This window comes from Mesoplodon densirostris, chromosome 15 (genome assembly GCF_025265405.1).
Source record: "Mesoplodon densirostris isolate mMesDen1 chromosome 15, mMesDen1 primary haplotype, whole genome shotgun sequence".
NCBI classification, from domain to species: Eukaryota; Metazoa; Chordata; class Mammalia; order Artiodactyla; family Ziphiidae; genus Mesoplodon; species Mesoplodon densirostris.
This window is the reverse complement of record NC_082675.1, coordinates 70,710,527-70,735,273: the sequence shown is the minus strand read 5'-3', so window position 1 is coordinate 70,735,273 and position 24,747 is coordinate 70,710,527. Positions and strand designations below refer to the sequence as shown.

General features: G+C 36.4%; 1 protein-coding gene across 5 annotated transcripts; it reads right to left on the bottom strand.

The window, feature by feature from the left end:
* Nucleotides 1-1,191: 1,191 nt before the first annotated feature.
* POLI (DNA polymerase iota) lies at nt 1,192-24,482 on the bottom strand. 5 transcript variants are annotated; one of them, XM_060119351.1, is made up of 10 exons: nt 24,383-24,482; nt 22,350-22,472; nt 20,179-20,343; nt 15,927-16,079; nt 13,533-13,769; nt 12,541-12,719; nt 11,393-11,484; nt 8,742-8,872; nt 4,291-4,496; nt 1,192-2,367 (listed from the first exon to the last, which is right to left on the bottom strand). In XM_060119351.1, the coding sequence occupies exons 1-10, from the start codon at nt 24,420-24,422 to the stop codon at nt 1,552-1,554; spliced, it is 2,142 nt and encodes a 713-aa protein (XP_059975334.1). In that variant the 5' UTR covers nt 24,423-24,482; the 3' UTR covers nt 1,192-1,551. The 5 variants fall into 5 exon arrangements, with proteins under 5 accessions (XP_059975334.1, XP_059975333.1, XP_059975331.1 ...); XM_060119350.1 differs by having other exon boundaries at nt 24,344-24,475; XM_060119348.1 differs by lacking the exon at nt 24,383-24,482 and adding an exon at nt 24,288-24,353.
* Nucleotides 24,483-24,747: the final 265 nt, after the last annotated feature.

Sequence of the window (24,747 nt, the reverse complement as noted above, 5' to 3'; positions counted from 1 at the left end):
ACTTAAGAAAGTGTACTTTTTACTACTTTATTTTCTCTTTTTAAACTGTCCCAAACTGTTTACTTTACTTTTCTTAACCTTTTTTTTTTCTAACTTTCCAGTTGTCCAATGATTTCTGGCTGAAACAATTACAAGGATTATTAGAAACTTTGTAAAAATGTATTATCTAAAAAAGTAATATACTCCTTCATATGAATTTTAACTACCTTACCAGAATACTGCATGTAGAAAATTCTATAGTCTTTGATCCTAAGCACTAAATATTTGCATGGTAAATAATTTCTGATATTCTTGCTCCAGGTTATTGTTTTTGATAACCCCAACTCCCTGTTAAAAATCCTTGATAGTTAGGGAATTTTCAGATGTCAAGAAATCTAAAACTAATTAAAAGTCCTCACCAGGAAGAAACTATTTTTAAACTTTTATTCATGTTTGTACACTTTATCATCCTTTCTTTCTTATATCTGGAAAGGATATAAACTTGAGAACAGACCTACTCCAATCCAGTGCTGACCCACACTTTGGTGTCTTCTAGAAACATCCTCTATGTCTTGCAAATTATAAAATGTCCACAAGCTTATAGCTGATTCTTAATCTGGAAGGCAAAAGGGGAACGCAACAACAATGGGAGAAATAGGATACCCATCACTTTAGTCACTGTGTATATTTGTTGTGGGTATGATATCCTTAATCTCATCTCCAAATCTTCATCTACAAAATTGTAGAGAAGATTAAAACACACCTAATCCATTGTTTTTAGACCCTACAGACTGGCCAGAGGAAATGGACTTCTTCCATTATCTGACATTCTTAAAGACCTATCACTTTGAATTTCTAGTGTCATCCTTCCCTTAATCAACTTGTATGGAGAGTTCCTTCTAGTTCTTTACAACAAATACACTCCCCAGCCCATTTCCCCGCTGGGCCTCTGCCACACAACTCATTCGTTCAATACTTAACTGAGCACCCTCTGTATGCCAGGCATTGTGGTAGGTTCTAGGTATACTAAGAATCATTAATTGAATATACACCGCTTTGGTATTTTTTTTAAATCAACTTATCGAATGGTACATAGTACTTCAGTCAAAGACATACATTTTTAGCAGGTTAGCTGGCAATAGAATTTCTTATAGCTATTTCCTAATGAGATGAACTTCTTGAGCAACTCCATAGTTCACAGAAAAAACCTGCTCTTTGGTACAGCATACCAATGATTTGGCCACTCTATTTTTTATGTACAGTCATAGATATCTTCCTCCCAATGTTTCCACAATGAATGGAAAATGTACTAATGCTGACCATAATATTCTTTTTATTGAAAAGCAATATAAAATAGCTTTAGAAATAAGAGGAAGGTAATATTTTACATTATTTCTGTTATGAATATTTTTATGCTTTGTGCCAGAATTTACTTCCCATAACTATATTTGCTTTATTTGGAACATTTTATATTGTGTTTCTACATTATTGAAAGTATTAGTGTTTAATTTAGAAGAGCTTAATAAACTGTTAATCTGAGAACAACCGTCTTTCCCTTTTTTCTGAGCATGCTTATTTATGTTCAGTGTGGAAATCTGATCCTGTTCTCTTCCAATCAGCCAACAGTTCTTTTTGTACCTCTTCTGGTAGTTCATAGAAAACTTCAGGATCAACGTCAGAAGGAAAAGTAATTTTCTCTTTGGTAGAATCTTGCTCTCTATTTTCTGTAAGTCCTTCATGAATAAAGACTGTTGCCATCGGTTGTTTATGGCTGTCTGTAGTGCAGTTTTTGGAGAAAAGTTGCTCACTCTGCACATTTGGAAATGAATGGAAAACAGATACAGCAGGGTCTGTTTTTGAAAAGTGGAATCCTTGAGACTCTTTAGGTCCTTGACTCATTAGTTCATCTTTTAAGTTACTGTCTATATAATGTGAATAATCCTTTTGGTTAGACACATAAGAGGAACTACTGCTATTTAAGCCTGATGTTCCTGGTTCACAGGGAGATACAGAGGATATCTGTTTGGTATTGGATAAATGATCCCTAGGATTTAAGGAACCAGCTTGCATTTGTTTTGTAGAAAAGAAAGATAATACTCCTCTAGAAGCATGTAATGGACAGCTCAAACTTCCTTTCCCTTGAACTTTTTCTCTAGATTTTCCAGAAAGGATTTCTTCTTGAATATCTACTGGAAGCTGCTTAAAGACCTCTTGGTCAATACCCTCAGGAAGTGAGGAGAGTGGAAATTCATTACTGTCTTTTTCTTTAGAAAAACCTGTAGTATCTGGTGGAGACTCCCCAGTTCTTTCAATTCTTCCAGTTGGTAGAAAATCCCAATTTGTTTCCTTGTCTTTAGAAAACTCCTCCATATGAGTGTCTTTCATTTTCTAGAATACAAGGATAACAGAAAAATTTAGATAACTGGTATCTTTTAAACATTCATGCTGCTGAAGTGTGATTGTAGCTATTATCCGACCAACATGTTTCTGTCCTACTCCATAACTTCAATCCTTTTGGCCAGTTCCAAACAACTAGAAATGATCAATCCACCACAATTAGTCGCACAACTCTGTGGATCTTTACTCACTATTCCAGGAAGACGGCTTCCTTCCTAGAAAGCACTGAGCTAGAAGGTAGTTATATACTGGAAACCTGAAAAGGACCTTAACAATCATGTATTCAAACTTCCAATTCTGTGAATAAAAAGACTGGTGGCCTATAAAAATAAAATGATTCACCAAGGTTATCTAAAATATATGTATATGCCCAGATAGCATCAAGGGCTGGTTTTCTAAAATTCCCTATTTTGAAGTGTAACATTTAACAGAAAAAAAAAATACTTCTATGGTAAAAACCCAGTATCATTATTAAGATGTAACACTATTCAATATTTACATGAAATAAAAATTTTAAAACACCTTCCATTTTAATTTGCCTAATTTTCCCTCTGCTTTCAAGCACCATAAAAATGTACAGATAGTCAAATACAATTCAGGAAACATCAACACATTAGTAACTTCCAAAAAGTAAAAGGAGAAGAGATTTGGGTCACTGTTTTTATTGAGCACAAACTGTGTGCCAGACATGTACAAGGTACTTTCACTTATGTTTACTCTCTAATACTACTGTGAATGAAAGACCTTTAATTCTCATTCTACAGACTGATTAAAAAGTAAAAAGTAAACATCTTTTTAAATGTCAGTTAATAAACAGAATAAAAAGGGTCACTGAAAAAAAGTAATTTGAAGAGGGCACTAATTCCGTATTTCCATAACACTATTCTGTTCTCATTATAAGCTTAAATGTAAATGAAAATATTACTAAAATTATAATGACTGATTAAACAATAAAAATAAAGAAAATAATAAAAACATTTAAAATTAAGAGTTGGACTTCCCTGCTGGCGCAGTGGTTAAGAATCTGCCTGCCAATGCAGGGGACATGAGTTCGATCCCTGGTCCAGGAAGATCCCACTGCAGCGGAGCAACTAAGCCCATGAGCCACAACTACTGAGCCCATGTGCCACAACTACTGAAGCCCACGCACCTAGAGCCCATGCTCTGCAACAAGAGGAGCCACTGCAATGAGAAGCCTGCGCACCGCAACGAAGAGCGGCCCCCGCTCGCTACAACTAGAGAAAGCCCGCATGGAACAACGAAGACCCAATGCAGCCAAAAATAAATAATAAATAAAATCTATAGATAAAAAAATAAAATAAAATTAAGAGTTAACTGTAGGCATAAACAATTTAGTAAAAGATGATTATATTTTAAAGCATTTGGTAAACAAAAGTTTGCATTTTCTTTTAGTCATGTGAAAATATGACTAGCCTCTGCCTCTCTATTGCCACACTCTTAATTTCTACAATTGTAAAATGAGGAGTCATATTCTATCAATATTGCTACCAGAATTTTATGTAATTTCAAAACATAGAAAATTTAAATATTTGAACAAAGACATCTGGGGGGGCTGTCACTGGTAGCTTATGTATAAATTGACAAGATTAGATTTCCAGTATTTGAAAATATTTTCATATGAGCTAATCATCATATTCCTATATACTGTTATAAATGTTTTAACAGTTCCAAAACAGAGAACTTCTATCTAGGTTTTCTCTTTTATCCAGCGATGTTTATGTTTTATTCTTAGATCACAGTACAATATACTTAAGGCTAGAAACCATAATATGAAAGGCACTATTATAAGTAAGTCATTAAAATATCACCCAAAAGAATCTCTAAATTATATCAGTTAAACACAAATTTATATCTCTAAATTTAACCATACAAATCTAGTAACAGTGTACTTACAAAACTGTGCTTGCCAGAGCGTGAAGTTGTTGATAATGATGGTGTTAAATAATAATCAATAGTCCCTTTCTTAGCAGTATTTAGGGCTTTAAGGTTGCAGAAGCACACACTTAAAAGGGTAAGATGAAATGGCATCTTCACATTCACCATATTTCGAAAAAGTTTCATAAGTACATCAACCATTGGGGTCATCACTTCATAATTTCCTAAATAAAATGTTTAAGAAGACAATATCTAAACACATTATATCATAATTGATATTAAGAGCTTAATCTAATTTATATTGCTTAGATTAAGAAGTTAAAATCCTAAATAGATATCATTGGGACATCTTGACATTATTTACTGAACTGGGACATCTCAACATTAACACCAACTGCCAAATGAGTTAAAGTTTTCAGAAGATTTGAAATATGGAACTTTTAGTTATGGGAGAATGATGAGGTCAGAAAATCTCCCCATAAAATTAAAATAAAACTGAACAAAATGGTCAAAAATAATCATTCTGAGATTCTGGAATGAACCAAAGGCAAATGAAGTGAGAAGCACTGATTTATGAAAAGCTGCTGGAACTTAGGTAATGAAGTGGGGACAGCAGCCTTATTGGTTGGAGTTGCTTGTATCCCCATTTACACAGTGCAGTTTGTATAGTAGTTTTACCAGGATGAGGCTGGCTGTGAAAGCCGGAAGCTTTGCTGCCAGAAAGGACTGACCTGATTTGAGGTAGAGGGCAAAAGCCCACACCCAGCAGTGTTGCCAGAAAAATGAACAAACTTGGTAGGAAACAAAGGAAATCACATAGCTCTTGAGCCTGAGGTTGCAACTGTGGTTGGGATGAGTGAAAGATCAGTGGACCAGCCATAAACTTAACCAGGAGATCTGAAAATGAGAGAACCGCAGAGGGACTAGATAAGCTCTCCTCACAACCCCAGCTGACTGAGAGCTGCACACACAGAGAGGAGCCAAGCTTTCCACACGTCTCTCACCAGAATGGCAGCAAGCATACCAGGGGAGATGCAAGAAGGACGAGCCGAAAATAAAGGCCAAGGCATATTTGAAAAAGGCCTAAATTTTGAAAGTGCTCTCCAACCCAAGCACTTGTCTGCTGACAGAAAATGAAAGCCTTCCAGGCTGTAGTATTTGAGCAAACCTTTGACCAATTATTGTCTAACCACCAAACTATGCAGACACAGGGTAATCTCCTAAGTAGACAAAATTAAAAATTTAAATTTAAATTAAAAAGAAAGGAAAAAAGTTAAGCAGAGAGATCAGGGGCAACACATCACAGGGGAGGTAGCTTAAGTCCAGACGGGTTACAAAGAAAGAAAAGGAAAAAAAAGCCCACAGGGAAAAAAAATCCAAATCCAGAGTTTCTAGAGTACGTTATCTAGTCCAATTTTCAACAAAACATTATAATACATACCAAAAAAAAAAACAGGAATGTGATTCATACTTAGGCAGAAAAAGCAGTCAATAGAAACTGACTTTAAGTTCAATTTAGCAAAGACTTCAAAGTTGCTCTTATAGATATTTTCAAAGAAAGAAGATCATTTTAAGGAATTAAAGTAAGATATAATAACCACTACCAGAAAAGAGGGAGTCTTAATAAAGAAACAGAATCAAACAAAACAAAACAAATGGTAATTCTAGAGTTATAGAGTATAGTAACCAAAACAACAACAACAAAATCACTAGATGTGTAACAACAGTTTTGAGGTGACAGATGAATCAGAGAACTTGAATACAGCTCAAAAGAAATTATCTAACCTGATAAAGAAGAAAAAAAGTCTGAAGGAAAATGAATAGAATTGCACACACCTATAGGACATTATTATCAAGCATACCATCTTATGTGCAATGAGAGTCCCAGAAGGAAAGGAAAGAAAAAGAAGAGAGAATATTTGAAGAAATAAGAGCCCCAAACTCGCCATATTTCATTTAAAAATTTAGTCTACAGAATTAAGAATCTCAATAAATCCCAACTAGGATAAACACACACACACACACACACACACACACACAAAACCACTTAGATATATACCATAGTCAAACTGCTGAAAAAGACAAAGAGGTAAATAACTCATCACATAAAGGAGAACAACAATACAACTGTGCCTGGTAACAATTTATTGCCTCTCAGCTACAAATCACCCTTCAGTAACTGCTGTGTGATAATGCGTTGGACTCTAAAATTTTTTTTACATTGAACTCAACTGTTAAGTTTTGTCAGTAGGGAGAACTGGAGGACCATTAAAGGAGAAAGGGTGTTTCTCCTCCTGGTTCCGAGGTACTGTCATTTACCTTTTCTTGCTCCCATAACATGGTCTGTGTGCAGTACATATGTGTGGAAATATCCAATAGTGCTGTGCCATACCACATGTTTGTGGAACGCTCAGTCCCTCAGCAACCTCCAGCCCCAGTCCAAGCCTAGTGACCATGTTACCATGGCACTAGCAACTCAAACACTGCACATACCAGGCCTGTGCCATAAACAGCACCCTGACTATTCCTGCATACCCACCTAATAGGCTTGACTTGCATATGCCACAGAAAGTTGTTTCCTCCAGCTCTTCCTATGCAGACACCATACCCTCCACCTTTGCACTAGCAGAAGAATGAAGATTCCTTCAGCATAAACACCTACCAGTCTCAGCTTGCCCACATCCTGGAGGATTGTTAACAGAAGCCCTCCCAACATGGACACCTGCATACCCCAGCTCGTGCGCTGCCCTGCCGGTGAGCAAACTCCCAACGTCCCAACACCTCCTGTGCACCCACCAATCAGCCTCAGCTCATCTGTAGATCAGAGGGTGGTATTCTCTTTGCCCAATAACTATGGACCAGCTCTGGGCCAGGTAACTCAAAGGATTTCTCTACCATTTAGTGTTCTGCAACCACACCTTCTCCTTGAGGGGTAAGAGGACTCTCTTTTCCAAGTTTGCCCTTCCTTGGATACTTTTCCTTAGCCCTCAGGTACCTCTTAGAGTAGCTTTATATCTTTATAGTCACTCCCCTATCATAATTTAGTAATTCTTTGAAACTTTCCCTGTTCAGATTTCTGTGTGGTTATTCTCTCTTGATTGGAACTATTAACAGGAATCTCTCCTGATTAAGCTATTAACAGCTGCCTCCTCATCAAAAATAATGAAAAGCAGAAGGCAATGGAATACTGTATTCAAAGTATAGAAAGAAGCCAGTAAAGGGTTATATATCCAGACAAACTATCATTCAAAAATGCTATTTTGGAGAAGTAGTCCATAAATTTTAGTTAAGTAGAATGGTGTTGCTCAACTCTTCTTTTCAATTGCAAATGGAACATTCTCCAGGGTAGACCATATGCTAGGCAACAAAATAAGGCACAATATATGTAAAAGGATTGAAGTTACTTTAAGTATGTTCTCTGATCAACTAAAATCAAAATGAAAATCAGCAACAAAAAGAAATTTGAAAAATAATCAAATATTTGGAAATTAAACAGCAAATTTCTAAATAAGTTTAAGGGTCAAGGAGGAAATCACAATGGATATTAGAAACTACTTTAGCGTTGATGAAAAAGAAACACAACAAAATTTATGGAATGCAGCTAAAGCACTGCTTAGAAGGAAATGTATAACTTTAAACTTGAATTATTAGAAAAGAAGGTAAGTATAAAATAAATAATGTAAGCTTCCATCTTAAGAAACCAGGAGTGGAAAGGCAAATTAAACCTAAAGCAAGCAGAAAGAAGGAAATAACAAAGATCAGAGCAGAAATAAATGAAATAGAAAGTAGAAAGACAATTGAGAAATCAATGACACCAAAAGTTGAATCTTGGAAAAGATTAACAAACTGATAAACCTTTGCTAGAATGACCAAGGGAAAAAAAAAAAAAGAATACACAAACTACCAAAATCAAGAATGAAAGAGAGGACATCACTATAGACCCTACAAAAATTAGGATTATAAGGGAATATTAACAACTTCATGACAACAAATTAGACAACTTGGATGAAATGCATACATTCCTAGAAGATACAAATGACCAAAACTGACTCAAAATGAATAGAAAATCAGAATAAACTTATAACAAATAAAGAAATCAAATTCTTATTCATAAAAGAACAAAGCTAGAGAACTTACACTACCTAATTTCAAAACTTACAACAAAGTATCAAGGCAGGATAGAACTGGTATAAGGATAAACATATAGATCAATGGAATAAGAAGGTCAAAAATAAACCCTTACATTTACAGTCAATTAGTTTTTGACAATGGTGCTATGGCTATTCAAAGAGGAGAGAACATTCTTTTCAACAAATTCTGTGGAACAACTGGATACCCACATGGAAAACAACTGGATACCCAAAACTCCCTGTGAAGACTACCCATCTTTGGATCATATTTCTAACTCAAAGTTTGTTTTTTTAAGAGTTCGACCTGCCAATTAAATTATCAGAAAATTAGTCCATTACCTGTCCCTAACTTCTGAATTATGTGGGATGGAATTGGGCACTGACGACTCTCACGGCTATAGTGCTTCTCAGATGAATACCGACGGATTATTAATCTTACTGTATGTGGCTTCCTTCCATCTTGGCAGACTCTAAAAATCAAGAGAAAGAGGAAACAAGGAATTAGAAAAGGTATTATCTAAAGTTTTTTTAATGGTCCAATATACCTCATTTACCTAAAGGTGCCAGATTTAGTAACTGTAACAATTTTAAATACAGTTGATAATTAGGCAGTAGGCAATAAAGGTCCCTGAATAGTCCAAGCAAACTTCACAAAGTCTACATAATAAAGATCTGAAACTTAAATAAGGCTCTCAGGCCTCATGCAGAATTGATTGCTATCAGAAAAAGAACAGAGATAAGATATAATAATAAGACATTTTACAATCTAAATCCAAAACGTAACTAAAAGCAACATATTAAAATCAGCAGGAAATTTAAGAAACAGAGAATCATTTACTGACAGAAGCAAATATACAAAAAGTGACAATTTTTTACACATGTAAAAAAAATAAGATTACAAAAAGAAAAAAAAATTTAATGAGATTATTTCTGTCAAAAAGCACTCCTCACGGGCCTCCCTGGTGGCGCAAGTGGTTGAGAGTCCGCCTGCCGATGCAGGGGATACGGGTTCGTGCCCCGGTCTGGGAGGATCCCATATGCCGCGGAGCGGCTGGGCCCGTGAGCCATGGCCGATGAGCCTGCGCGTCCGGAGCCTGCGCGTCCGGAGCCTGTGCTCCGCAACGGGGGAGGCCACAACAGTGAGAGGCCCGCATACCGCAAAAAAAAAAAAAAAAGCACTCCTCAAATAGATCCAAGGGAGTCAGTAATATCACCATTATATGGCTTTAGAGAAATAATGTGAAAGATTAATTATACACTATATTTAGGAAGGTAAGTACTTGTCCATGCATCTTAAAAAGTGTTCCATCCAAATAATCTTGGTTTTAGTGTTGAAAACAAAACTTTTAATGACATGGAAAATCCACTTATAAAGTAGAAAATCTAATTACTAGAGAAAACAAATGTCATCAAAGAATAACATTTTCCTTTCTATATGTGTCACAAACATAAAATACAAGTATTATTAAATATACTCAAACTGATTTTGAATTAGAAAATTTAGATTTTTGTAGTAAACAATTTTTTTCTTATTGCTTTATCACAAAACTTCTTGACCGCTGCTTTATTAAGATAATATCTTAAATGGTTCCTGTAAACATGTTACTAGTTTAAATATCTTCCAGTTCTATTAAGTTAATATGCAACTCAAAGAGTGTAATTTGGTTCCTATAACTAATTAAGACATACTAGAAAAAGGTTATACTCTAAGCAATCTTAAGACCAGTGCCTAGAGACTGGATTAATGGACCAGTGCCTAGATGTATGATTTTATACCTCTTACATATCTATAGTATTAATCATTATATGCTTGAGAACATTCACACACATGCACAATTTTTTTTTTTGCCAGTTACTTAGATGGCATTATACAACTCAGTCACTGATATAAGGGGCCATTATGTAGAAAAGGGAATGCCAAGCAGAGATAAGGAGAAATGGTTAATAGTTATTTCACAGGTTTAGAGCATCTAGATTCATTTCTGGGTTGATGCTTCAAATAAGAGAACCTATAAAATGTATACTTCTTGTGGTTTCTCTATGTGCACAACTTTTTCCAGTGACCAGGCATTTCACAGTAGTCTTATATTTAGCTGAAACAAAGCAGATAACCCAGTTTCACTAGCATAGTCACAGGCTCAGCCTGAGTCATATCACTGAAGCTGGGTCATATAGCCAGACAGTTGCATGCAGTAAATGATGAGCTGCGCAGCCATGCTCAAGACATGGGATTGCAATGCATGTTGCATGACTGAAAAGTTGAAGGAAATTTCACTCTATCAGTTTTCTGAGAGTTACAGTCATCCAAAAACCATCTTCTCTAGTCACATTAGCCATCCTAGCATCATTACAGAAGCACACCTACCCAGAACTGTTAGACCCCTGACACCTCACTTTGAGAAATCAAAGAAATGGGAGGAAAAGAAATGGAGTACTGAGAAATAGATATATGATGGCAAAGGAGCATCAGAAAACTCAATGTCTTGTTCAGTTTATGCAATGCTATTTGTATACTCATAATCCCAATTGACACTCTTTATGTATTTATAGGCCAGTAACCCTGCACATACCCACAATCACTCTCACTGCTCACACATAATCGCATTAAGCTATTCCTTCATCTGATTCCATTTTCTTTCACATGGTCTGAGGCACAGGAGATAAAAGGGTTCTTCTGCTTTCTCCATCAGTTTCCTATCCTCAATCATCACAAAGTTTATAGGTGCCGTGATTCTAGAGATACCCATACAACTCCCTTAGGTTAATGATCAGCAGCTTAAGATCCACAGTAAACCACAATGTTACTAAAATTAAGACCAATGGAAGTAGATGAATTAAATTGAGTTAAAAACATCTGTTACTTTATAATGATCTGTCTTTGCATGTTTAGTCTCCAGTTAATCGGTAAGTTCCAAGATAGAACATCAAGTATTCTTTCCATGTACTATACACAGAATCTATAAGATGATATGGCAAAATGGAAAAATCACCTGTTCAAAAGACTAGCAAGTAGTTCTTCAATCTTATTTTTAGCTTCAACTTCTGATGAACATTTTTTGAATGAATCTTCCTCACTAAAGGACTACCAAAGAAGCACAAATAAGGATTAATAAAAACCCAAATAAACATATCCAATTATCAGTGTATATGTCAAATAAATGTTCAACACATTCTTTACTAACTTACCTCATGTACTTAGTTTGAGCCATTTAGTTCACTTTTATATTAAATCTTTTTATCTGCAAGTTATTGTACTCCACTAGAAAGTGCACTGGAAGTCAAGAAAATTACAAAGCTCTAGTACCAATGCCATGCTTTCTTGTACGATTACAGTGAGGCTCTTAATCTCCTAGGACTTGAATCTGAGTTTAACCTTGGGCAAGTTATTTAACCTTTCTAAAGTACAGTATCTTCATCTTAAAAAAATAATGGGAGGAAGAGGGAGTAAGGGAGGGGGGAAAAGGTATGAACAAACTATAGTACTACCTACCTGGAAGATTCACTGTGAAGATTAAATGAGATAATGTATATATTATTATCCCTCAGGAAAAAAATTAATCAATGTTATCTGGGTGATTATACCTTTCTCCATTTCCTAAACCATTAGACTACTCTGAAAACAAGATTTTTAAAAATTAAAATATTTTGCCTCCTGTATACAATATAGGCTATTAAAATTAAGTAGTGTTCAATCACAGTGGCTAACTTGAGACTTAAATACTAATTCTTAGATTCAATTTAAGAATATTTATTAATCTACTATAATAAATAGCCTTCTCATAGGAAAGGGATCATGTACTAACCTAAAAAGCAAATTAGAATAGTAAGAACACAGTAGTAAAACTAGAAATCTTTACCTCAAATAATGTGACAACCAGTATTCAATTAAAATGAACGGGCCTCCCTGGTGGCGCAAGTGGTTGAGAGTCCGCCTGCCGATGCAGGGGATATGGGTTCGTGCCCCGGTCTGGGAGGATCCCATATGCCGCGGAGCAGCTGGGCCCGTGAGCCATGGCCGCTGGGCCTGCGCATCCGGAGCCTGTGCTCCGCAACGGGAGAGGCCACAACAGTGAGAGGCCCACATTCCGCAAAAAAGAAAAAAAGAAAAAAAAAAAAAATGAACATCATCACCACATACCTGAGGAGGTCCTGAGGGTGTCACAGGAGAGTTATCCTCTCCAAAACTGAGCTTCTGGATACGCTGAGCAACTGAAATTCCTAATTCCCTTTCTAATATTTTGGATGAAAAGGTTTGAAGATCACGCACACTACTGATACCCAGTGCTTCCAGACGTTTAGTAGTTTTATAGCCAATACCTAAGCAAAAAGAGATGCATACGGTGTTACAATAGTTTTTCTCTTTAAAATTAGCCAATTAAAATATTATAAAGATATCAACCACGTCTTTTGATACCATAATTGGTATTTTGCTAAGATCAAACTTTATTAAAAATTAGGTTGTTGTTCTGCTCAAGGCCTCTGAGTTATGAACCACCTTGAAAACCTAACAACCGTTGTATAATATAATGAATAAGGAGACAACCAATAAATGCTGTCTTGATATTGATAAAATGAAAATTTTACCACCTGTTACATAACAATGTGGAAGTATTGAAGAATCATAGTTATTATTCATGTAAAGAAAGACTGTCACTAGAGCAATTAAAATTCATTATCATTTGCTAATTATTAGCTAACTTGACTGATTTCTATACACAATACCACACATTTACATCTGGAGGTAGTAACCATCCCAAATACAACTTCGATCCAGAAAGCAAACAAACAAATCTTCTCATTAGCGAAACTCCTATGACAAAGTTCTTACACTAAAACTCAGTCATACTTTATCACAGGAAAAAAATTAATGCTGTGATAAAGGACCATACGCTTCCAGGTTATAACTTTCATGATCATATTCAAACTATACAAAAGTAGGTAAAACTAGGAAAATACTTTCATATATATAGATTCCTAATATAGATTCCCTCCAGAAAACGTCAGGTTTTTTTGGTTTTCACCAAGAGCCAAGTACACAGGCTCTAAGAATTAATTACACGTAGCTGTAATTTTTAAACTTAAAGAAATACAATAAAACCAATATATATTTTTCAAATATACTTGTCTTACCAGGCATTTCCTTTATGTGGTTCAAACTATGAATGAGATCTTGAGAACTTTCAGGTAGTAAGAGTGTTTGCTGATTTGGTTTAAAGATGCCAGACACTAATTTTGCCAATAATTTATTAGAAGCCACTCCGGCACAGCCTGTGAGACCCAACTGGTTATACATGGCTTCCCGCATCTCAGCTGCAATCTGAGATCCAATAAGTAGTCTGATGTGCAAGATGTCATGCAGGTTTATAGCTATAAAAACAGCCAATGTTGTTAAAAGTCACCATCACAAATTTTAATTTTCTTTTTAACAAATGAGTTTTAAAAAGATAAAGGGCTTAATCTATATCCAACCCCCCTTCCCTACCACCATACTGCTACACACTTAACTAATCTCTCTTGTCCTTCACAGGAATTCTGTAAAGTAACTACCACAAGTGAATTCCAAGGCCTGTGATAGCAAATGCATACTGGGAATGCTGAATGATTAACAGATTACGAAAATTGATCTCATAAAAAATTCCGACAGACGTTAGTAGAACTTTTACTCATGTTTATCTGGAAGTAAGCATAAAAGTAAAAGTGTTACATTAATGATAAAGCTAACATTACAGCTTTAAAGATCTGAATCTAAACTTTACACACTAGTGGTATGTGCTATTAAAAACAATTTTCGATTTGTATATAGTTTAAGAGACCTTTTATTAAAAGTATAGGGAAATTATATAGAAACAAATTTCCTTAGGTGTGAAAATGACACTAGAGTTATATGAGACAGTCTTTATCCTCAGAAGTATTTACATTTCAAGTGTTATGATGTCTGTAATAGTGGCTCACAATCTATCAACCAGTCAATAAACAGCAAGATAAAGCAAATGTGGCAAAATGATAACAACAGGAGTATCTACAAGGAAGGGCATACTGACTGTTCTCATTGTACCATTCTGTCAACTTTTCTGTAGGTTTAAAAAATTTTTTTAACACAATCTTATGTGGAGGAGAAAGAAGAATTCAGGAAGAATTAGATATTTTAGGATATAAGACCTAGCTCTCTGTAATATGTTCTAACAAATAGAATCTAAGTTTGCTTTAAAAATTATACAGAAACACATTTGGAACCTTCTTGCTACCCAGACCTCGTAAGTGACAAAAGAGCACAGGTACAAAAGACACATGAAAGCTTCATATCTTCTTCTAAGACAGAATGGTAGCTCTACTTCTTTTCTTCTTTAATATCAGGGAGGTGGATAATGCCTGAAGATTGGTCCACCAGCACTCAAAAAAGGGGAATAAGAGAAAGCACATGCTGGCTGAGACCTATGAGCAAGTATGTCAGGACAAGTCTTAGCGAAAAGCAGCGTAGCTTGCCTTCTACGTGGTATGATTTGGAAGTCACCAGCAGTCACAAGATGTTTGAAAGCCTAATTAGATATTCAGTAGAGTTGATTGCAGCTTATCTTCAAATGCAAATACCCCTGGAAATACCATCAGTCATTCATACTTTAATACGCGAAGGAGAGGAACCATTCTGTTTTCTTGCTAAGAGTTGGCAAAGATTATTTGAACTGATTAAAGATGAGCTTGCAAAAGATGGCAGGTAGGCCTGGACAAGCTTCCACAAGGGCTATCTTGGGAGGGTCTTGATGCCTTTGGAGAATAGAAGTGAACAAGCAAAGAGGCAGCAAAGGCAAATTTAGTCTACCTAAAATTTTGCTTAAAAATGGTTTTAAGAAAATCAAAAATTACTCTAAAAAGCCAACTCCTGTAACTTAAGGATGACCTAAAGAGTCATCCTCTTTAAAAACGATAACACAGGGACTTCCCTAGTGGCGCAGTGGTTAAGAATGCGCCTGCCAATGCAGGGAACATGGGTTCGATCCCCAGTCCAGGAAGATCCCACAGACCACAGAGCAACTAAGCCCGTGCACCACAACTACTGAGCCTGCACTCTAGAGCCCGCAAGCCACAACTACTGAGCCCGCGTGCCACAACTACTGAAGCCTATGCACCTAGAGCCCGTGCTCCGCAACAAGAGAAGCCACCGCAATGAGAAGTCCGTGCACCGCAACAAAGAGTAGCCCCACTCACAACTAGAGAAAGCCTGCACACAGCAACAAAGATGCAATGCAGCCAAAAAATAAAATAAAAACCGTAATACAGGACTGTGTCAGAGAAATGAAAAGTGCGCAAAGCACTGAGCTAAATGTCATCAAAATACAATTTTCTGCCTATTTAATATGGAATAGCAATACCTGATTCTAATCATCTTAGACTGCTGAAATATGGCTAATATATCCAACAAAAGCCAGAATACTTTCAGAAAGACATAATCGACTCTCTGAACTGACTGAACATTAAGAAATGTAGATACTTTTAGTTACTAAATAGAATGAATAAGAACCCACTTACACTGATTACCGTATACATGACCCGACACAGTCAGTGCTGAGGGTTCATCACTTTGAAGCTGCTCTAGTCTCTTCTCAACCATTTCTGTTAGATCCACAAAATTTTCATCAAATCCGAGTCTCTCAACAACTGGACTAAATTCTTCCAACAACTCTAAATTAAAATAACATTGGAGCACAGATGTAACTGAAGTTGTAACTAGAATAGATTTACCTCTTTTATACTTAAAAAATAACAAAGTATGTTGTTAAAGGTTTTACATATATTCACAGTCCCATAATATCTTTAATAAAGTCCTCAGTTAACTGGGATTTTTTTTTTCTGTACCACATTCTGAGTAAAGGCAGTATTTTCCAACAAAATAAGTCCAAAAGTAACATTTCCTGGGCAGATACTCATAGCAATAAATTTCTCAATCTCCTATACCTATAATTTCTCTATCTGTACTACATTAAACATCAATGCTTATAGTTAATTATGATCTTGAAGCAGTAGGTCAAAGAATAAATTATAGTCTGCTTAGAAAAATAAAAACAAGTAATAATATATTCTAGCTATGTTTTTCATAAGAATTTTAAAAAGGCAAAACAAAATAAAATTTTAAATTTCCAGTTAATACTAATCCAAAGAGAAAAGTTACTTAATTTTCAAAATATACTACAATGCAATACTTTTTGATTAGTCACCCTCTAGCACATTCCTAAGGGCAGAGATGGACCATGACTTACATGTATTTGAATGCCCAGCCTCTAACAGAATGCCTAGTCCGTAACTCAAATGTTTACTAAATCGAGCTGAACCAAGATTTGAAATAAGTTCAAAAAGACTTACCAATTCTCATTTTTAGGATTAAAACTAATAATTTGAAATCATTAAGAAGAATTTTCACTTCTCTCTAAATCACCTATAATACCAGCTGGATGGCAGAAAACAAATTATTAGCCTCTTATTATATAAAAATGCATAGGTTCTTAAAGTCCTATAATATGAAAGCTCCGTTTTATTGATGCCAACACTGATAACAGCAGGAGAAAACAATTAATAAAGACAACAGTGTGATCTGGTGACCACCAAAAATCACTTTCAACCTACCTAGAGAAAACTATATATCTACTCTGAGGAAAAACTGACAAGGTGTCTGACCATATAAAAGGATTCTTTTAAATTTCCCTCATCAATTTCTGCTTTTCTTCCCCAAAAGTAGATACCTGATGTCCAGCAGTAACAGGTAGAAAATAAAAGTTTATCAAAACAATACTATATAAAAAACAAAGAACAAGTTAAGTGGTAAGGAGAAAAGCAAGTTAAGTACAAAATCATGCACAAAGCTGGTGGATCGCTGAATATTGATTGATTATATTGGTTCTATTACTAGGTCATAGGAATAAATCACTTATCCATTCCTGAAGTTAACCTCTTTTTTGCTGTCAACTTGTCAACTCCATAAACAAGAGGCATTTATTAAACATATGATTACACAAGGCCAAAGAGAGGAGTTATAATTAGAGAAAAAACTATCTAGACAAAAATGTAATACTGTAGAATAAAAATATGAAGTAAACAATAAGGTTATACATCATAAATTGGTCTGAAATAAATTCAGTATAGGACTGTTAGGCTATGTTCCTATTTCAACTCAGAAAATACCATGAAAAAAATTAACAAAATAACATTTTATCGATGCATAAATCATACTTAGAATATTTATTGTTATTATATTAGTGCATTTTTAATTCTTTCAAGATACTACTTTATAAGTTAAGACTCAGCATAAAAACTGAGATTTACTCATTGAATTTCCAGTAGATATTTTCACTGTGAAGAGTTGCAGTGGCACAGAAATCATAAGAGAAAGACTGATAAGTCTGACACCATAATGTCAGACAAAACACAAATTGGAAAAGTAAAAAAGATGAAACACAAATTGGAAATATATTTATAACACATGGCCATCAAAGGGCTAATTTCCTTAACTTCCCCAAACAATGACACAAACCAATCAGAAAAGAGAGGAGCAATCTAAATAAAAACGGGCCCAAGTGAAACGGCCATTCACAGAAAACATATATAAATGACCAAAAATACATGAAAAAATGCTCACACTTACTTATAGAGAAATGCAAATCAAAACAATGATTTACTATTTTTTCTACCTATAGGCAAAATCTTTATGAATATCTAATACTGTCATACATACTAGCAATATGTTGGGACAACCTCAAGTGCAACATATAGCAGTATTTCTAATACAAATTATCTTTGATCTAGCAATTAAACTTTAGGAACTTACTTTAAGGATATCTTCATGAAAGTATGTGAAAATTCCTGTATGAAAATGTCTACTGAAGCATATATTTGTAAGAGCAAAAAGTTGGTAACAGAGAGATAATCCCTCACTACCAGGGAAACCACATAATTTACAAGATATCTTTTGAATAAAAGGAGGTGCTATTAATAATTACGTAGGGACAATGGGCATAAAGTGGGACATACTGTCTTCATATCAGTAAAGGAATGGTTAAATAAGTTTGGGACAAAATACAACAGAATACTGTGCAGGCACTAAAAAGAATGAGGAAGAGCTATATGAATGAGATGAAAGATCACCAAGAACAAAGGCAAGATGCACACTGTCTGTATTATATCATCTCTTCTATGTACAGTAAAAATTAACTTCTGAATATTCAGATACACACACATAATTGTGCACATTGTCTATTCACACACAGACATACACGTATGTGGCGGAAGGGGTTTGGGTCATTGTTTTACACATATGGAAAAACCTGATACTGGTTTTTGCATCTTGCCTTTTACTCACTCAACAAGGCAATCTCTATGAGTCAAACAGTACAGCACCAATGCATTCTTTTTAATGGCCATATAATATTCTATCATAGAGAAGTCTTAGGTTATTTAGCCATTCTCATCCTGGTGAGCAATTGTTTTCATTCTATAGTTTTAGCAATTATGAACCATGCTACAAGAAACATTTTTGTACATATACATTATTTTAGTTCTATTAGATAAATCCCCAGCAGTGGTATTATTGGGTTAAAGAATATAATAGGTATCTTTAATTTCAAAACATGTTTCTAGATTGCTTTCTTGAAAAGGCTGTAATACTTTGTTTCTACTTTTTCTCACATTCTTATTTTTGGTACTAATGAATTTGAGCATTCTTTTTCCACATTGTTGAATTTGTTCTTTTTGTTAATTGCCTATTCATATCCTTTGTCCATTTTTCTTAAGTTTCTTTTTCTTGTTAATTCCTAAGAGCTCTTGGATATTATATTTAATGCTTTCATCTGAAAACTGCTACAAATAACCAAAGAACAAGTAAACAAAAACAATAGCAGGGCTTCCCTGGCGGCGCAGTGGTTGAGAGTCCACCTGCCGATGCAGGGGACACAGGTTCGTGCCCCAGTCTGGGAAGATCCCACATGCCGTGGAGCGGCTGAGCCCGTGAGCCATGGCTGCTGAGCCTGCACGTCCAGAGCCTGTGCTCCGCAACGGGAGAGGCCACAACAGTGAGAGGCCCGCGTACCGCAAAAAAAAAAAAAAAAAAAAAAAAAAAAGGAATTTACTAAAACAATAACAAACAAGATAAATAAAAAGCTGATCCTTATACATTTTAAAACTGTATATATTTGCCATATGCCAGTACAACACATGGTTTCATTTTTCCTGTAATTTATTAAAACACTAAGATTCAAACCCAAACCTTAGTAAGGGGGAGTTTATCTACACTGAAATATTTAATATATACATAAAATCTAAGAAAAAATATACTCCTTATCTTTGCTAATACTTCCTAACAAATTGGTTTTTAATTATGTTAATCAAACATTACAGAAGCCTCTCTCAACTACCATTAGTGCATTAGAGTACAGCATATTTCTTCATAGTTTATTTAAACTTGGCATTTAAACTTATAATTTAAAGTATCTGGTTCTTTTTGGTTTATCTTCTCCCATTTTCTCACTTAAAAATTATTTTACATTTTCTCATATTTATGTAAACATCAGTGTGACAGAGTTCAAATTCCTTCCAACTATACATTTTTGTCACCATTACTCATAATATATTAAGTCATTCTCATATAAATTTGTTTTAAATGGGAAAGCCCCCAAATAAAAGGAAACTGACTTATGCATTTTACATTTATTAAAAGATTCATGTAGTTAACAGGCATCCTATATAAAAATTAATGCTGAAAGTGTATTGCCCATAATCTGTACCTGTAACGTACCTGTAACCTTATATGACATCTCTCTGTAACGAGTCAAATCTTCTCCATTAACTAATACTAGCTGTGGACACTTTTCTTTTGCATCTCTGACATTCATAAGTTTCTTAACTCCAAGTTTCCTAGCTTCATAGTTGCAGGTAACCACCAAACATTTCTGCTGAACCCCTATAAGAAATAAATATTTTATGAGAAAAATAAATATTTTATGAGCAGGATTAAAAATTAAAATATAATTTACTTATTCCATATTATAATTGTAAGTTGTAATATCATCTGTTTTGATAAGAATAAAAAGCTCTCAGTTAAAAAATACAGCCTCCATTCATCAAAGCTCTATGAAGTACAATTTAACAAAAATTACCACAAACAAGCAATTCTATGAAGTCTTCTGCAAAAAGATACAAATAAAATCCTTCGAGGATTTTTTTCAAACAATACAAAACCAAATTAAGTTACATTGAATTAACTCTATAACTTTATATATAACTCTAGGCCATGTTTTACCAAAAAATAAAGCAGATGAAAATAACTGAGTACAATTAACTACCGGTTGCTGCTAGAAAACCTAACTTGTCTCCTGAGTAACTTTCCAATGAATATAAAGCAATGTTCTGTTACAAGTGCCAACCTACAGCAATTACTAGGGATCTCCCCCAATCAGTGTTCTAATTATTGAACTGTTCTTCATAGTAATCTTCAGAAAAGATTATAGACAGTGAGGTGGCATTATGAGCCCCCTCCTTATCAAAATGATTAAGTTATGATCATCTACAGACTTTAAAAATTTTAGTTTTCCGGTAGCTTAAAATTGCTAAAATTATTTGCTTTTCTCTTTACACAAGTTGACTACTTGTTTACCATTATTAAAGTAACGTTCATCTAAAATATGTAAAACACAAATATGTAGATGGGAAAAAAAGGTTATGTCCATTCCCCTAATGTAAGACATTTTGTTTCTAAAATGTTGATACTATAAACAAGGCAAAGAAACATTATTTCATACATTTTTGATATATCAGATTATGCTCAAAAATAGAAGCACTGAGTCAAAAGTAATAATTTACGATTCACCAGTGAACTATGTAAAAAATCAGATTAGTAACTTCCTTAACTAAAAAAGCAGTCTTTTAATGCAGGATTAATGGACTCACCATTATGTCACCAGCCCAAGTTAAGTAGTCATATATCTGCTGAGTATAAACGGAAGACTATGCTGCTTTCTCCTAGAAACTTTCAGCATTATATCCCTCACTTCCTGGTAATCATTCATTCCTGCATCTTAATTACACAATACCTTTTTACTAATCATTACTTACAGAACATCTTGTTACCATGCTACTAGTTAGAAATGCCTTCAGAAGAAAATTGAGGTCCCCTAATCCTAACTCCTTGACAGCCTTAATTTTAAAGATCCTAGACTGACCTTGGCATACCAAAAACTAGTCATCAGTCATCCCTCTGTTCCTTAGTAAATCAACTAGGCTGAGCTGAACTGGGGACTTATCAAAACCAAAATAGACACCAGAGGGAAGCAGCAGGTGAACCAAAATTGCTCTTTATGCTTTTACTAAAAGATAAATCCTTACTACATGCATAAAAGAAATTTTTAGAAATTTAAATTACTTTCCCAATTTAAGATATAATAAAAAAAAGAAAGTTTTTTTTAAAAAGCCAACATAATAGTAAGTAAATCCCCAATGTAAAATTTCTCTTTGCCTTTTATTTTAAAAGATACTTATTATTTTATGGAAAGCTTGTACTGTATGCCTTAACATTTTGGGTTCTGTTCAAAATCCAACTATTTTGTCAAATATTACACAATTCAAGAGTTAATTTCAAAGTGGGAGAACAGATGACAACTTCCATTAAAATTAATAAGAGATTGTTCTTGAGATAAGACGGTTGTAAAATTCCAAACATTGAGAAAAAGACTAAAAGTTTATCATGGACTCTGTTCATCCGTTTGGTTAACTATACTACTTGTGTCACGTTCACCATTTATTAAACGATTATAAAGTTTACACCTGTAGTGAAGCAAAGATTACTGTCTATAAAGCATCATAGAACTGCTTCCAACATTTATTAATATGGTTAATAAATCATAATATAATAAACATAATAAATAACGAATCCTATTACACAAAGAAAATAGTATCAAACTCCAGAATTACCTAAAGGTTTGCCCTTTAGTTCTGGATTTGAGATCATTTCTACTTGTGCGTAAAAGCAATCCAGATCCACGTGTACTATGACTCTAGATGAAGAACTTCCTGCTGGCACCACTTGATCATGGACTGCGGCACAATATGCAAAGAAATATAAAAATACATTCAGGCTGTTTATCTCCTCTGAGCAACTGCCAGCCCCTTAAAACATGGCAACTGAGAAAGAAGAATGCAGAGTGATTTTTAAAGTTTTTTTCCTGGATTTATCACGTGTCAAAGCATCTAAAAATTACAGACATGAGAGAAACTCCACCCACAGTAGAGTCTTCAGTCCTGTTTACTTACTATTTCTTTGTATACTATATTTTTCTCAGGATAGTAATAAATTTAAGGAAAAACTTTTATCAATAATGGAAGATTGGGCCTCCCTGGTGGCGCAAGTGGTTGAGAGTCCGCCTGCCGATGCAGGGGATACGGGTTCGTGCCCCGGTCTGGGAGGATCCCATATGCCGCGGAGCGGCTGGGCCCGTGAGCCATGGCCGCTGAGCCTGCGCGTCCGGAGCCTGCGCGTCCGGAGCCTGTGCTCCGCAACGGGGGAGGCCACAACAGTGAGAGGCCAGCATACCGCAAAAAAAAAAAAAAAATAATAATGGAAGATTGCAAGAGGTAATCTTAGGACTTGGAAGTTTATGGGAACATTTAGAGTAAGTTGCAAGGGGCAGAAAAGTTTAAACACTGATCTTTCAACCAACTTAAAAGGTATTCTAAGTGGCATGTCCTTAAATTAAAAAAATAATCTGAAATACAAAGCAGCACAAGACGGAACCTATGGGTCCCAATGGACTACATTTAGCTCCCATATGAGATCAAGATTAGCTGGTTCAATGCTGAATGCCCAATACTTAAAACAGAGCCTGGCATATAATAGACTACCAATAAATACTTGCTACATTGAAAGACAGAGTAAATATTTCCTGGATTTTAAAAAGTGGTTCACGTCTTGAGGCAAGGGGCAGAGGGATAAGACAGAGGAGATTCCAGCTCTTAACACCAGTTAAAAACAAGGCAGGGGGCTCCCCTGGTGGCGCAGTGGTTGAGAGTCCGCCTGCCGACGCAGGGGACACGGGTTCGTGTCCCAGTCCGGGAAGATCCCACATGCCGCGGAGTGGCTAGGCCCGTGAGCCATGGCCGCTGAGCCTGCGCGTCCGGAGCCTGTGCTCCGCAACGGGAGAGGCCACAGCAGTGAGAGGCCCGCGTACCGCAAAAAAAAAAAAAGGCAGGTTAAATGCAATGTGGTTTTCTGGTTTGGAGCCCGGACAGAAAAAAATTAAGTGGAAAAAAACTGGTAAAATCTGAATAAAGCTTGTCTTTTCATTAATAGTATGCCAATGTTACTTTCTTAGTTTTGACAAATGTATCATGGTGATGTAAGATATTAAAGTTACGAAAAGCTATCTGTGCATCTCTCTGTAAATCTAAAATTATTACAAAATTTAAGTTTTTAAAAAAGGGGGCGGGGGTCTAGGAGGCAGGGAAGGAGAGCCTTGGCCCCAGGCCCGGGGGTTGGCGCGCTGCAAAGTAGGGTCCAGAGGTTGGAAGTGGGTCACCGGAGAGGCGGCCACTGCAGACGTGCCTCGTCCCCGGTTCCGAGCGGAGCCGTCCCTTCCCGTCTGGGCTGAGCCCGGGCCCCAACCTTTGCCAAACGGGCGACAAGTTCCCCCGCTTCTGCAACCTTTAGGCGGCCGGGGACTCTTCCGCTTTCACTGGGCTGTTTGAGGGATTACAAATGCAACCTCGATTAACCAACTGACGCGCCCACCCTACTCCTACTGGTCAAAAAAATCCCTCTCGGGATCTTGGCCTCAAAACACCGGGCAGCGAAGGGCAGCTCTCTCAGCGGAGCCGGGAAGACGAAAGGACCCGAGCCGGGCGGGACGGTCGCACCCCAACGGCCGCCGCCACTGCCCCGGGAGTCCTCCCGCCCCGCGCTGCTCATTTACACCAAGGGAGGCCGCCGGGCTCCTCAGGCCCCAGCGCACCCGGAGAGCTGCCGGCTGCCCTCGCCTCAGCACGCTCCATGGCCCGAGCCGCGTCCTCTTCCTCGTCGCGGTCGCCTTCTTCCTCGGGCTCCACCCCCTGCTTCTGCGTCCCGCCCCAACGGCCAACCGCAGGGCAGCTTCCGACCGCTTCCGCCCGGTCTCCAGGGAAGCCGCTCCGCGCTGGCGCCTGCGCGGTCTGCGCCGACCCGCGGTCTGCTCCGAAGGACTAGCCGGCTGGGAATCCTCCGGACCAGCGTGCGGGGGTTCCCGCCCGCCCGGCAGTGAATGAGAGATTGCCGTACCAAACAGCTCATTTTTTTCTTAAGGTCTTCGGATTGAGTCCCACACCACAAATTTTAACTGTT